The sequence below is a fragment of the Emydura macquarii genome, unplaced genomic scaffold (assembly GCF_026122565.2).
Source record: "Emydura macquarii macquarii isolate MOO-44397 ecotype Brisbane River unplaced genomic scaffold, CSIRO-AGI_Emac_v2 contig_67, whole genome shotgun sequence".
In the NCBI taxonomy this organism is placed as follows: Eukaryota; Metazoa; Chordata; order Testudines; family Chelidae; genus Emydura; species Emydura macquarii.
Window position 1 is genome coordinate 4,213,135 of NW_027130204.1, and position 15,661 is coordinate 4,228,795.

At 49.3% G+C, this 15,661-nt stretch overlaps 1 protein-coding gene across 5 annotated transcripts in view; it reads right to left on the reverse strand.

Moving 5' to 3' along the window:
* Positions 1-292: 292 nt before the first annotated feature.
* TUBGCP2 (tubulin gamma complex component 2) overlaps positions 293-15,661 on the reverse strand; it is a 64,009-nt gene continuing 48,640 nt past the window's right edge. For 4 of the 5 annotated variants that reach the window (XM_067538644.1, XM_067538662.1, XM_067538657.1 and 1 more), the window contains 4 exons: positions 12,728-12,871; positions 5,472-5,600; positions 2,486-2,649; positions 293-667 (listed from right to left, as the gene is read on the reverse strand). In XM_067538644.1, coding sequence (XP_067394745.1) covers positions 553-667; positions 2,486-2,649; positions 5,472-5,600; positions 12,728-12,871 — 552 coding nt within the window. In that variant the 3' untranslated portion in view covers positions 293-552. The other variant, XM_067538670.1, reaches the window with a different exon arrangement.

Below are 15,661 nucleotides of genomic sequence, written 5' to 3' on the forward strand. Positions count from 1 at the left end.
GATTTATCTTTCAATTTTTCATTTTGGCCAGTGAGCTGAAAAGTCATTTATTGCACAGCTCTGGTATCCCTGCCACAATTGCAGCCAGACACTGAAAAAGGGCCTGATCCAAAGCCTAAGTCAATGGAGCGAACTCTGCTGGGCTTCAATGAGCTTTCTTCAAGCCCTAAGTCACAAAACGGACCCACTTTACATCTATATCTATGAATTAGCAGAACTTCATAAGACGACTAAGCTTTAGTCATCCAGAATGACTAAGTTGAGCTGTAAGTTCAGGCCAACAGAGACCAAATCATTCCGACATTTTATTTCTTTAGATATTATACAACACACACAGTTTTAATATTTGGTAAAAAAGTTAACAAAAGTATCTCAGAAGTGACAAAATCCTTTCCATGTTTTCATTTCAGAAGGTCAAACACTATCTTATTAGACTGTTGTTTTACAGCTTTTATGGAGTTTAAAGTGCAAACTACTCACAGATACAACTGGGCAAGAGTACTGTACTTTGATGTGAAAGGTGCAGCATCTAAAACAAGTAACATAAAAGCTTCATTGTGTGGGTACAACGACCCTGGGAAGAAGGGGAGCTTGGGAAACTACTTTCTGACTCCTCTCTGCAGAAATATGCTCCAGCCGCTCTGTGTAGAATCCATTGAAATCCAGTCTAGGAGAAAGCAAACACGTGTTCAATAGTCATCCCACAAATAGTCCAGAAGTGTGAAAACTGAGAGAAATAGTAACAGGCTCCAAATGCTGGTCAAAGCTTTCAAAATTCCATAGAATAGAGAGAAATTCCCAGGCACATACTTAAAATTTGCTAGTTACTATCATTACCACTATTTATGATTTACAGTGTATTTATTGGAGAACTTATAGAGGTAGATTACAGTTATCTAAATGGCTTGAGGGTGGAAGCATACTGGAATTTCAGAAAAATCAGAGTTTGCCAAAATTGGAATTTTTGTAAATGAAAACGTTGATTCTAGGAGACTTTTCTCATGATCAGTGTTCACCTGTATTTAAAATAAAATCATCACAAATATGCAGTAAAAGCAAGTTGTAAGGCTTTTCATCTGGACCTTCCAAAGTGCTTTACGAAGGAAGGTAGGCTGTGTTATCCCCATTTTACAAATGGGGAAACCTAGGCACAGAGGGCTGGCGTGACTTGCACTAGGCCAAATAGCAAATCAATGGGAGATCTGGGAATAGATCTCAGATCTCCCAACCTCCAGTCTGGACCATACTGTATAACTGAATGTTACTAATCCACGTCCTGACTATTAGGGAAAAACATCAAGGAAAGCACAGTGTTTTAGGAAGGTTTCTGGGTAACGAAATGGGTATGTATATTTTGGGTACAAGCTACTACTAGCCATTTAAAATAACTTTCATGAGCAATAAATACCCTGTCTCCTCAATGGAAAAACCAAGACTATACACCTGAAAATAAGGATTCTTGCTTTGTGAACCAAAGCTAGAGCCTATGGCCCACTGGGGCTGTGCACCTCACACCAGCCTATCAGTTCTGAAACTACAGCTATTTCAACTTAGAAGTGTTAATAGAAGGAGCACTTCTATGCTTCTAAATCCAAGATGGTAAGCATCCCAGGCTGTAATTCCGCTGCTTTTCCTCTGTGGCGTACAAGATTAGGAATGCCAAATCTCTCTGTCCCACTCCATCCTCATTCACCTCTTATCCCTACAGTTGTTTGGTGCCTTAGCTATGCATTTCCAGACATTTGGATTTCATTTAATTTTAATCTTCTCTAATAAAAAACAAACCCAGTCCAATACTATAAATGGCTTGCCATGACTGGACATCAACAGCAACAACATGCTCAATTCCTCCGGGAAAAAACATACTGGCAGGAGAGCATGGAGCGAGAGGTACTTCTGTTTGATACACTTTACCCATGCTCAACTGAGAAGGGTTTTCCCAGTGCATACCTTGAGAGGATGAGAAGCTGCCAACGTCCCAGCAGGTTGCAACATAGCTGCAGAGAGATCTTAGCGATCCAATGTTACTAATAATACTTGGCACTTCTATAGCAGCTGTTCATCTATAGATCTCAAAGCACTTCAAAGGCAGCATTATTATCCCCATTTTATAAAATGGAGAAACTGAAGTACAGAGTGGGTAGATCAGTTCCCAAGGAGTGTAGTCATTTTAGTTACTCAGTGACACAAGACAAGACGATGATCAAATATAGTGAGGCTAGCATCATTTACCAAGTCAGATTTTTGATAATTTAAAAAGAACCCCCCATTTCCCCAACTTTATTTAATGCAAAAGCACATTTTTAAAAGTTATTTGCTGAAATACTGAGCACAGCTTCTTGATGTTTCAGTGTTACACTGAAAGAACAGCTGACTGCCATGATATCACAAAAAAGGAACTGGGAATAAGGAACAAATTTCAGCCTGGTCTTGAGTTGGACACTTTCCTTCCTTTGTTACTAGGAGATGGTTCCATCCTGCTCACCTGTAGATGATATTGATCATGCTGTGTTCGCAGTCATTGGTGCTGTAAACACTCAGCTTATCCAGAAGGTCCAGGAGATGTGTTGAGAAATTGCTGTCAAACTTGTTGATAGTTGCTTCAAAGCCAGATGTTAGTTGGAAGGCGTCTGCATGCTCTGCTAAAAGCTATCAAGAGAAGGCCACAGAAAGTGAGAGCAGTTCTGTGCGTTAACCAGATGCATACTGTACATGGGATCAAGAAGCATCTCTTGTTTTTTCAAACTACTGTTTCTAGACAAAAGCAGTGCCATAAAATTTCAAAGTTGCTCCATTCCAGACACACCTTTTCTCATGCAACACACAACAGGATGAACAGGTGTGAAATGAATTATTTATGCGCCCCTCAGGTATGCTGTGAGACGCAGACATAGAGCATGCTCTCCGGGCAAGGTACTGGCATTGAGTAGACATGATGCCCTGGAGGTTTAAAAATCTTGCCCTGCTGGTTGGGACATAATCCAAGGACCTGAAATGGACCATGCTAGAGTTGTTTTATTTTGCCACTTGAACATGCCTGATTAGAGCCTAGCACTGATAACATATTTCCCTTTTCAATAATAAACATTTAGAACATTTCTTATCTTCAGTAGTAGCCTAGCTATAACTGATCGCTACAGTATTTCAGCACAGGCACTATGATCAGAAGCATCCTATAGGTGGCTTGTTTTTAAATGCTACTTGCTGGTGTACAGGAGACAGATCCAGCAGGCAAATAGCACAAGCCGGGAGTGTCCTGCAGACCACCTTTGAGCATTTACACTGTACTGCTCTGTAGTGGTCCACTAGTGGCTGTGTGCCGGAGTGGTGTCAGCCTAGCAGAAGGCAGACTCTAGGTGCTGCAGGGTGAGAGAAGTTACTTAGTATACATGTATACAGAGAGGAAACATGAACAAAACTAGGTGTCCTAGCCCTAACAGGGATGGACTGGAAAGAGTTTCACAGTCTACACTCCAACTGGCTGATTCACCAGAAGACATTACTTTCAAGAAGTGAAAGAACCTGAGCCACATAGAGCCCATGCATCAGTGCCCACTGCCCTTGCTGGAAACAGTTCAGAACTAAGTAATAAGACCAATGTTTGCTGTGAGCAACACAATTCTGCTGCAGTTGGATATCAATGTACATGTTTAGTAGGGTTAGTGCTCTCATTAAAACACAGAGGAAGAAGGAAAATGCTATGAAAAAAACGCTTACTAAACTTTTGTAACTGTTGTTGTTCAAGAAGTGCTGTACATGTCCATCCAACTCTTGGTGCGCATGCACCCCAGTTGCCAGAAATTTTCCCCTCAGTGCTACCTATTGGGGCAGCTTAAGCCCGGCCTCCGCTGCCGCACACTGCTATAAAATGACTACTTGACCCTGAATCCCCTCAGTTCCTTCTTTCCAGAAACTCCAACACAGAGGGGTAGGAGGGTGGGTCGTGGAATGTACATGTGCAACACCTCTCAAAGAACAACAGCTACAAAAGGTTAGTAACCGTTTTTTCTTCTTCAAATATTTGCACATGTACATTCCACTCTTGGCGACTCCTAAGCAGTAATGAAGGTGGAGGGATCGGCATTCACATCCATACAGACCATATAGTACAGCTTGACCAAATTTGGCATAATCTCTACAGGAATGGGTGATGGTGAAATGGGAGAACATGTGCGCTGATGACCAGCTTTGCTGCTTTACAAATGTCCTGGATAGGGATTTGCGCTAAGAACACCATTGAGACCTCGTGGAATGAGCAGTCAGATTACTTGGTGACATAGGGTCTTTCAAAGTGGCCCTGCTGCTCCCCTCCTGCTGGCTCCAGCAGGGAGCATGGAAAAGCATTCCGCCTGGGTCCCCAGTGCTGAGGTCCCTGCTGGAGCCAGAGGGAGGGGAGCATTGATCTCCCGTCTCCCTCGCTGCAGAAGGGAGCCACTGCCTAGGAACCCAGGTGGAGCTCACGGGGCTACAGGATGCGTGGGGTTTCCCTGCTGCAGCCAGGGTGATGAGAGATCAGCAAGGAGGCAGCCTCCTCGCTGAACTCTTTCCTTCTGGCTGCAGTGGGCAGGAGTGGGGCTGATGGCGGAGCAGCCAGGGCCCACCATGCTTGAGGAGAGGGGCAAGACTCGAAAGGGCCTTCCAGTCTGACCTGCACTTAGCAGGCTACCCACGTGACTTAGCTGCCACGCCATGTGCTTCAGTGTGTAGTGAGTCATTCACTTACACTAGTGCTTTGTCTGTGCGTGTGATATACTGTGAGTAATTTGTAGGTGTAAAACAGTGAATGTAAAAATGAGCACAGTAGCATCAAAATGTTTACTTTAAATATGTAGTGATTTGTAGTCCTTAACGGTGTGTGCGTCAATACATTTTTTATGAGTTGATAGATGGGTGGCCCTTTCAGGGTTGTAAAAATGATATTTGTGGCCCTCGAGCCAAAAAGGTTGGGAACCACTGAATTAGATGGACCACCAAAATGGTTTAGTCCTGTCTGTGTAGAATGCTAGCGCTCGTCTAACATCATGTGTAGTTGTTGTTCATTCCTATTTCTGTGAGGTTTTGGATAAAACACAGGTAGGAAGATTGCTCAATTGCCATGAAAATTTGAAACTGTTTTATGGAGGAAACTCAGATAAAGGCATAAATATACCTTATCTTTAAAGAAGACTGTATATGGCAGCTCCGATGTCAGGGCACAGAATTCCAAGACTCTTTGGGCAGAAGTGATGGCAATTAGAAAAGCCACCTTCCTGGATAGATATAATAAGGAACACATTGCTAAAGGAGCCTAGCTGGTTAGGCTGGCTGAATGATTGTGAAGTACCTCTATGTGAAGTACCTCTATGGCTTTTTCAGTGCAGTGGAAGAAAGCTAGAAATAAGAGAAATCTGGCTTCCCAAGGTGCTGTCTGGAAAGAAGAATTAGCCAGTTAAGAACAAGTATATTAATATTCTGAAAAGTGGATGCCTTACTTTATTAGTTAGCTGCTTCTTCACAGCTTCCTCGGCACGCTCCTGCTCTGTTGGTGGGCCCAGCATTGTGCCATGCTCTAATGTAAGCCGGCCCATCTCATTATTCAGCTTCATGCTCTGGGTAAATCTCTGTGGGAAGGGTAGATGACAAAAAATTATAAATGTTAAACCACATTTCTATAGTTAAAATGAAGCATAACAACTGGTTTCAATTCAGGCAGGACATAGAGCTTCAGTAGTTCATAAAAGTCTTTTCCATAGCAGCAGGGTACACGAGATCAAATCCTGGTCAAGGCTGCAATGAGATGCAGCTAGTGTCTCCTATTAGGCTGCCCATTTGTGTACATCACTAAAAAAACAGGGTTACTTACCAGTAACTGATGTTCTTCGAGATGTATTGCTCATATCCATTCCAATATAGGTGAGTGTGTGCCCCGTGCACGAGTCTCCGGAAGCATTTCTGCCCCAGCAACCCGCGCGGGTTGGCTCCTGTGCACCCTGGAGTACCGCGCTCATATCTCGGTATATAGGGCACCGCCGACCCCGTGGCCCCCAGTCCCTTCTTTCTGCCGACTCCGACAGCGGGGACGGAGGGCGGGTTTGGAATGGATATGAGCAACACATCTCGAAGAACAACAGTTACTGGTAAGTAACCCTATTTTCTCTCTTCGAGTGATTGCTCATATGCATTCCAATATAGGTGATTAAATAGCCGTACCTTGGAGGCGGGTAGGAGTCACTGGCGAGTAGCCCTTCTCAGCACGGCTCTGCCGACGGCCACGTCCTCTCTCGCCTGTTGCACGATGGTGTAGTGAGATGTGAAGGTGTGGACTGATGACCAGGTTGCTGTCTTGCAGATGTCCTGCAGGGGCACACGCTCCAGGAAGGCCGCTGATGAGGCCTGGGCTCTGGTCGAGTGTGCCGTCACGGTCTCTGGAAGTGGCACCTTCGCCTGGTCATAACAGGCACGTATGCAGGCAATGATCCAGGAGGAGATGCGCTGGATGGAGACAGGTAAGCCCTTCATCCAGTCTGCGACTGCCACGAATAGTTGGGTTGATCTCCAGAATGACCTTGTGCAGTCGATATAATAGGCCAGGGCCCGTCTGACGTCCAATGAATGCCATCTCCGCTCAACCGCCGACCCGTGTGGTTTAGGGAAAAACACGGGGAGGAAGATGTCCTGGTTACAGTGAAACTGAGACACCACCTTAGGTAGGAATGCTGGGTGGGGTCTCAGCCTCACTTTATCTTTGTAGAAAACCGTATAGGGGGGCTCCGAGGTCAAAACTCTTAACTCGGAGACCCTTCTAGCCGATGTAATGGCTACTAAGAAGGCTATTTTCCAGGAAAGGACGAGCAATGGGCATGTAGCCATAGGCTCGAAGGGGGGTCCCGTTAAAACAGTGAGGACCAGATTCAGATCCCAGAGAGGTATCAGGTCACGGACCTGCGGATATAACCTCTCTATCCCCTTGAGGAACCTAAGGAACATAGGGTGTGAGAAGATCGACCTCCCCTCCGTTGGCCGGTGGAAGGCCGAGATGGCCACCAGGCGTACCCTGAGGGAGGCCAGTGCCAAGCCATGCATCTTTAAGTGGAGCAGGTACTCTAGAATCGCCTGAATGGGTGAAGAGCTGGGCAGGATGCCCCGGGAGTCTGCCCCAATAGTAAAGCACTTCCATTTAGCCTTATACAGCACCTGAGTGGAAGGCTTCCTGCTTCCCAGAAGGACCTGCTGAACTTGCGCTGAACAGGCTCTCTCCGCCTCTGTCAACCACAGAGCCTCCATGCAGTCAGGTGGAGGGAGTCCAGGTCCGGTTGCAGAAGGCGACCCTGGTCCTGGGAGAGCAGGTCGTAGTGCTTCAGAAGTGGTATTGGCTCGGCTATGGACAGGTCCAGCAGCATACTGAACCAGTGCTGCCAGGGCCAGGCTGGTGCAATCAGAATAACGTTCGCTTTGTCTCTCTTGACTTTCAAAAGTACTTTGGGAAGTAGCAGAACGGGGGGAAATGCATACATTAGGGGCCCCGTCCAGTCTATTAAGAAAGCGTCCGAGATGGAGCCCTGCTCGCAACCCCGGAGCGAGCAGAACCTTGGGCACTTCTTGTTCCACGCTGAGGCAAACAGGTCTAGTTGGGGAACACCCCACTTGTGGAAGAGAAAAGTTGTCACCTCCCAGTGAAGCGACCAGTCGTGGCAGGGTAAGAACGACCCGCCTCGTCATTCCTGACCCCCGGGAGGTGAGAGGCAGATAGGTGAAAATCGTGCCTCACCGCAAGGTCCCACAGTTGTATGGCCTCCTGGCAGAGGGCCGAGGAGCGTGCCCCCCCCCCCCCTTGCCTGTTTATATAAAACATGGCTGTGGTATTGTCCGTGAGGACGTGCACCACCCTGCCCTTTAGGAACCTGAGGAACACCTTGCAGGCCAGCTGGACAGCCCGGAGCTCCCTGACATTGATGTGGAGGCGCACTTCTTGTAGTGACCAGAGACCCTGCGTGCTGAGGTCGCGGCTCATGTGGGCTCCCCAGCCCACATCCGAAGCGTCTGTTATTAGCATTATGGAGGGGGTCAATTCTGTAAAGGGAATCCCCCTCAGCACTTCCCTCGGGTCTGTCCACCAGCTGAGGGATGCTAGTACCTGTGCTGGGATTGTGACCACCTTGGATAGCGAATGTCTGGCCAGGGCATATACAGAGGCCAACCAACCTTGGAGAGGCCTGAGTTTGAGGCGAGCCAACCTCACCACGTATGTGCATGCTGCCATGTGTCCCAACAGCTGAAGGCAGTGCCTGGCTGTCGTCGTGGGGGACCTGTACAATTCTGAGATTATGGCGGCCATGGTCTCGAATTGGGGTCATGGGAGGAAGGCTCTGGCCTGAACCGCATCGAGAGTAGCCCCTGTAAAGTCTATGCGCTGCACCGGGATGAGCGTGGACTTCTGCTCGTTGATGAGCAGTCCCAGTTAGGTGCATGTCGCGCAAGTCAGGGCCAGGCTGTTTTTCACATGGACTCTGGATCTTCCCAGTATTAACCAGTCGTCTAGGTAGGGGAAGATCTGGATGCCTCTGCGCCGCAGGTGGGCCGCCACCACCACCATGCATTTTGTGAAGACCCTGGGTGCTGAGGAAAGGCCAAAGGGGAGGGCCGAAAACTGGTAGTGGCCACCCGCTACCATAAAGCAGAAGAAACATCTGTGGCTTGGGAGGATAGAGATGTGGAAATAGGCATCTTTTAAATCGAGGGCAGCATACCAATCCCCTGGATCTAGAATAACAGAGGAATAACAGGGAATAACAGAGGCTAGGGAGACCATACGGAACTTGAGGCGCCTGATAAACTTGTTCAGACGACGAAGGTCCAGAATAGGCCTCAGGCCTCCCTTCGCCTTGGGGATAAGGAAATACTGGGAATAGAACCCTCTGCCCCTTTCCATAGGAGGAACTTCCTCTACCGCCCCTAGGAGGAGGAGAGAGCGCACCTCCTGGACAAGGAGTAGCTCGTGAGAGGGGTCCCTGAAGAGGGACGGGGTAGGGGGAAAGTCCGGTGGGAAGGTTGAGAGTTGGAGGGCATAACCTCTTCACACCACGCTTAGCACCCAGCGGTCCAAGGTTATTCTCTGACACTCTCGGAGGAACGGACGCAGTCTATCTGCGAAGGGCATAGTGAGATCCAGGGGGATGGGAAAAGAGCCGCCCTCGAGCGTCCCATCAAAAGGGGCGCTTATTGTTTTTCTGCGGCCCTTGCTGAGAGCCCCCAGCAGGGCCTTGGCGGTCAGACTGCCGGAAACGGTCTCTGCCTCTCCTAGGCTGCTTAGGCCTAGGAGGTTGTCTGGGGACGGGCTGTTGCCTTTGAGGTCGCTGTCTGCCCCTGGCGCCTCGTGGCCTGCAGCACATACAGGCCTAAGGACTTTAGGGTGGCCCTAGAGTCCTTCAAGGCATGTGACTTCTTGTCTGTCTTGTCCGAAAACAAGCCCACCCCGTCAAAGGGCAGGTCCTGAATGGCCTGTTGCACTTCAGGCAACAGTCCCGATGATTGAAGCCAAGCAGATCGTCGCATGACTATCCTGGACGCCATTGCCCTCCCCGCCGCGTCCGTCGCATCGCTGGCAGATTGGAGAGCGGCTCCTGCAACGGTTGCACCCTCCTGGAGTCCTCAACCAGATCTGGAGGTAACACGTGGGCAAACCTCTGCAGGGAGGCCCATAAATTGAGGTTATAACAGCCTAGGAGCACTTGGTGGTTTGCTATATGCAGTTGAAGAGCTGCTGTTGAATAAACCTTCCTCCCAAAAGGGTCTAATTTCTTATTTTCCTTATTTTTGGGAGTATTAGACTGGGCTCCTTGTCTGTCCCGCTGGTTAACTGCATCTACGACCAGCGACCCCGGGGGAGGGTGGTTGTACAGATATTCGAACCCTTGAGGGGGGACATAATATTTGCGCTTGGCCGTTTTCAAAGTTGCAGCCACCGAGGCAGGCATCTCCCAGAGGGGCTTGACCAATTTAAGGATCCAGTCGTGGACTGGGAGTGCGACCCTGGATGGCCCCGCTGAACCTGAAACCCCAAAGAGGGGGTCTTCCTCCTCAGATAGCTCTTTGAGGTCCATTTTTAAATTGTCTGCAAGCCTTTTTAAAAGCTCCTGATGGGCCTTAAAGTCAGGAAGCGGGGTTCTCTGGTCTCTGGCTGTTGTATCCGGGGGGGAAGAGGAGGAGGATTGTGGGAGGGGACCCGTGGAGGGGCCTTCCATTGGGTCAGAGTCCTCTTCTGAAGACTGACCTCTGTCTTGGCTTGGGGGTGGTGGTTGGGCTGCCAACGAAGGCACTGACCCTGTTCCCTGGGTCGTCTGCAGCGGCCAGGGGCCCCAGTAGAGCCACTGCCATAGCCCCTACACCCACGTCGGCACCGGTCCCGGTGCCGGATACAAGATAGGCCCCCAGGGCCCCGGGCTGTGAGACCTGCGACGCTTCGTGCAATCCCTGTCCACCTCGGGTAGGGATCTACTCTGGGGTGATTGAGAGCAGTTGCGGTGCCGTTTACGGTGCCGGCGAGGGGGCGAACGACTAGAGCTGGTAGACGAGTGCCCCCGAGATTTTCAAGCCTTATGGCGGTTATCCGCCGGAGACCTGGGGCGGCCATGCTCCCTACTGCGCCGTCTGTCTGCAGGTAAGAGGCGGCTTTGGACCTGCGGTGCTGAAGGGTCGCTCGGTGCCGAGTGGTGCGGTGCTGGAGCCCGCACCGGACTGTGCGTCTGGGATCTTGAGCGGTAGCGCTGCAACGCCGGGGACTGAAGGCATTGTCGTGGCGCAGAGGCATCCCCTGATGCCAGGGCACGCGCTGGGCTGGGCATCCGCGATCTAGAGCGGTGCCGGCTGCTAGGCACTGCTGTTGGGCCGTAGGCCGGGGATCTTGACCGGTGCCAAGGGACGTGAACTTTCTCGTGCGCTGGGATCCGCACCGTGCTGCATACCGGGGATCAGGAGCTTCGCCTTTGCGGTGCCGTAGGTCTCAGCACCGGAGTGGGAGATCGGTGCCAGGCACTCCTGGGCGAATGGGACCGGTGCTGCGTCTCCGTACGTGAATGGGAGCGGTGTCTGACGTCCCTTGGCGAGCCCGACCTGTGTCGGGAGCTGCGCACCGAAGATCGATGGTGCCGAGTCTCCCGCGGTGCTGAATAGCTGGTGATTGAGCGGTGCCGGGACTCTGATGACCGGTCACTGCATGATGCGGAGCTGGAGTGGCTGCTCCTGGAACCTCGAGACCGCTCCCGGTGCTGCGGTGTTGAGGCGCTCGACGACCCTTGGTCGGAGCGAGGAGCGGGGGGGTGCCTTTCCCCCCTCCTCAACCGTGTGGGGGGAGACAGCTATCCCTGGCTCCTCATCCCACCGGGGTAACCCAGCATGGGTTTACCCTGAGATGCCGTCACGGAAGCCCTCGGCTGAGGGAGGGATGGAGGTGTGGGCATGCCCATTAGGGCGCGTGCTGCTGCAAACGCCTCTGGCGTCGATGGCCCCTGCAGGGGCGGTTCCCCACCCCCCGGGGTCGGGGGAGGCTCCGTGCGCGGAGATGCCGGTGCCGAAGCAGTCTCGATGGCACGTAGCTGGGGCATCTCCTGTATCACCCCCTGCTGTACTGGTCGCAGGGGGGAGTCGATAGGTGTGGCCTCTGGCCGCTTCTTCTTTTTGGGCACCATCTTTTGTGCCGGTGCCGATGTCGGTGCCGGAGGAGCGCTGCGTACTGACGAAACACTCGGTGCCGTCGGCAACCTGGAGGGTTCGGAGTCCGGACGCAGCGCTGACTCCATTAAGATGGTTCTAAGACGAGCATTCCGCTCCTTCTGAGTCCGGGGCTTGAATGATTTACAGATCCGACACTTGTCTTTGCGATGCTGCTCTCCCAGGCATCGGAGGCAGCGGTCATGCGGATCACTGACCGGGAAAGCCTTGGAGCAAGCGGCGCAGGTTTTAAACCCGGTGGAGCCAGGCATGGCTCCGTTGAAGCCGTAAGGCTAACTATATTATTAACTAACTTACTAACTAACTACTCTATGTAAAAACGAATAACTATTTTAAACAGATTAACTATTAACTGAACGGAGATTGCTACTTGCAAAGCAAGGGGCAGACATTCCACTGACCATCACGGGCGGAAAGAAGGAACTGGGAGCCATGGGGTCGGCAGTGCCCTATATACCGAGATATGAGCGCAGTACTCCAGGGGGCGCAGGAGCCGACCCGCGGGGGTTGCTAGGGGCAGAAAAGCTTCCAGAGACTCGTGCACGGGGCGCGCACTCACCTATATTGGAATGCATATGAGCAATCACTCAAAGAGAGAATACAACATCATTTTTCATGAGACACCAGTGCTAGCTCATGACAGGCAGACACAGCTGTGTTACAGGTCAGGATCGAGGTGCATTGGCAGACCTGTGTGAGGTATCTACGACTGGAACAGTAAAGAGTGCTGCAGATCATGACAGAGGTGCACTGGCAGAGTTGCTCCCATCAATATTTTTCACTGGCTGTAGAGATGTTATCCAAAACCTCAATGAGTAGGAAGGGGCTGTTGGGTAATGGTGAAGCTGTAGGGAACCTCAAGATTTCAGGTAGGATGCAAATTACGCCCCCTTTCTCCAGAGAAAGAGGCAAAATATATCAGTGAGAAGAGAGAGGGGGCAAGTCAAAAGAAATGGCACTGTGAGAAGATGCAACTGGCACACTGAACAAATACCCTGGCGAGCACTGAGAGGTCCCATACCTGCATACAGTTTGTGAACATGACACAAACAGACATCAGCTTGGAAAAGATCTTCAGCAGCTCAGGATTTGTTAGCATGCAGTCCTTTAGACAGTTATCCAGAAAGCTCGTATGATGGCTAAGGACATCATCAATATTGGAAGCCTGTTATAGGACAACACAAGAATAAACAACACATCAAACAGCTCCTTACATTAACCAGTTACCAGAGATTTAAAATATCGGTTAGTAATGTGAGATTAATTAATGGAGAAAAGAGAAACAGTAAAATTGCTATGAGATATTCAGAAAATTATAGTGCTTAATTTGTAAGGTTAGACTTAAACAGGAAATGTTATAGGAACAAAATGAGATTGGGAAATGCTCTCTCTTTCCACAGGGTTTTACAAGTTTTTAGTCATCTCAATTGATATGGTTTCAAGTTTTAACAAGTTTACATTCAGATAAAACTCTACATTGATTTGAGATGTGAAGAGATTAAGAACACAAATCAAGTCTTTAGACGGGTAACAGAATTATAGCAAATACATCCAAGACATCTGCTCAGAGTTCTCAGAGCCAATAAGGGTCAAAAGCACACCCTTTCCCAGGACTAGAATGGAATAGGGATAAACTCAGTTTACTGATGAGACAGAGGTGTTGCTTCTATCTTTTCTTATGCCACGGGGTGCCTTTTCACCAAGCAGACTCTCATGAGGAAGAGCTCTGAAATGGAAAACTGGGGGATACTGGCAAGAGGCAGATCAGACTGAAAGGGACTGCCCTTTCCTGCCATTTCTAAATCTCAGTGATTCTAATTCATGGAACACCAGATAGGAAAAAATGGCCCAAACAGTCTCAGGGCTGGTTCACACTTACCGCGCGATTTGGCAGCAGTCTATGGGAGTTACGCAAACTATGCAGAGTAGTTTGCGTAACTGACGTCGACTGCTCTGTTTCCCTTCTGTGCGCTGTTCTCACTGCGCTGAGCCGACCCATTGGCTCAGCACTATGCTACTTGAGGGGGTGGACTTACTCAGTTCACTTCCTGATCGATTGAGCAGGTCTCACTGCACGCTCAATCGATCTAGAAAGATCGATCTGGCGGTGGTGATTTTGCCGTCAGTCTGAACATAGCCTCAAAGTGTGATTTGAGCTAGTTCTGTGCTCCTAACCTGTGATGCAATATATGACATTGAAATCAATGGAAGTTTTGCCCAGATGCTTGGGGAGGTCTAAACCCTTGCTGACAATTCCCCTACAAGATTGTATAAATGCCTTTCACAGCAAATTAAATGACTAGGATGACTGTGTTCCATAACTGATGGTCATAACAAACAAAAGCAATGTATATATCACTGAAGACTTCCTGCCCAACAGTCCAGTCCTCTGGACTCTCAGGGAGAGTGGAGTGAACAGGTAGTGAACGGGTAGTGATCAGTGGCTCGATGTCTAGCTGGCAGCTAGTCACAAGTGAGTGCCCCAAGGGTCGGTCCTGGGGCCGATTTTGGACAACATCTTCATTAGTGATCTGGAGGATGGGGTAGATTGCACCCTCAGCAAGTTTGCAGATGACACTAAATTAGGGGAGTAGCAGATACCCTGGAAGGTAGGGATAGGATACAGAGTGACCTAGACAAATTGGAGGACTGGGCCAAAAGAAATCTGATGAGGTTCAAACAAGGACAAGTGCAGAGTCCTGCACTCAGGATGGAAGAATCCCATGCATAGCTACAGACTGGAGACTGATGGGCTAGGCAGCAGTTCTGCAGAAAAGGACCTGGGGGTTATAGTGGATAAGAAGCGGGATGTGAGTCAGCAGTGTGCCCTGGTTGCCAAGAAGGCTAATAGCGTATTGGGCTGCCTTAGTAGGAGCATTGCCAGCAGATTGAGGGAAGTGATTATTTCCCTCTATTCGGCATTGGTGAGGCCACATTTGGAGTACTGTGTCCAGTTTTGGGCCCCCTACTACAAAAAGGATGTGGACGATTTGGAGAGAGTCCAGTGGAGGGCAAAAAAAATGATTAGGGGGCTGGAGCACAAGACTTATGAGGAGAGACTGAGGGAACTAGGCTTGTTTAGTTTGCAAAAGAGCAGAATGAGGGGGGATTTGATAGCAGCCTTTAACTACCGGAAAGGGGGTTCCAGGGAGGATGGAGCTAGGCTGTTCTCAATGGTAGTAGATGACAGAACAAGGAGCAATGGCTCAAGTTGCAGTGGGGGAGGTCTAGGTTGGATATTAGGGAAAAGTTTTTCATTAGGAGGGTGGTGAAGCACTGGAATGGGTTATCTAAGGAGGTGGTGGAATCTCCATCTTTAGAGGTTTTTAAACTGCGGCTTGACAAAGCCCTGGCTAGGATGGTTTAGCTGAGGTTAGTCCTGCTTTGAGCACGGGGTTGGACTAGATGACCTCCTGAGGTCCTTCCAACTCTAATATTCTATGATTTTAACAGACAAAGGAATTCAGAGTGATCATTAGTCATAGCTATAGCCAGAGAGTCAGCCAAAGCTCTACATCAGGGATTCCTGGGTATGTCAAAAACCTTCACATCCCAGTATTCTAGGACCATTTTCCCCACATGCAGAAGAGTTGCAATCTCTCTTCTGTTTCTGTTATTTTCTTCTCTCTTCGTAGATGAGATCCAGCCACTCTTGGCACCATGTCATGACGTGGCGTAGACAGGAGCTGGAGCATAAAGAAAAATGTGGTTCCAAGAGAGGGAAAGCCTTTATTAATAATAAAGTTGGGAAGTGATGCAGAAGAGTCAGCATTACCATTGTGTGGATGAGACCAACAACTTTAGTCCTGTTAAGTACCTACCTGCACAGGAATGGCCTCTGGAGGAATAACTTTTGGAAATAAATCTTTTGTTTCATTACAAAGAAAGTAACAAGAAAATGACTATTTTTGAGGGTCTCCCACACCCCAAAAAGTGTGCTGCAGTTAAGTATTCT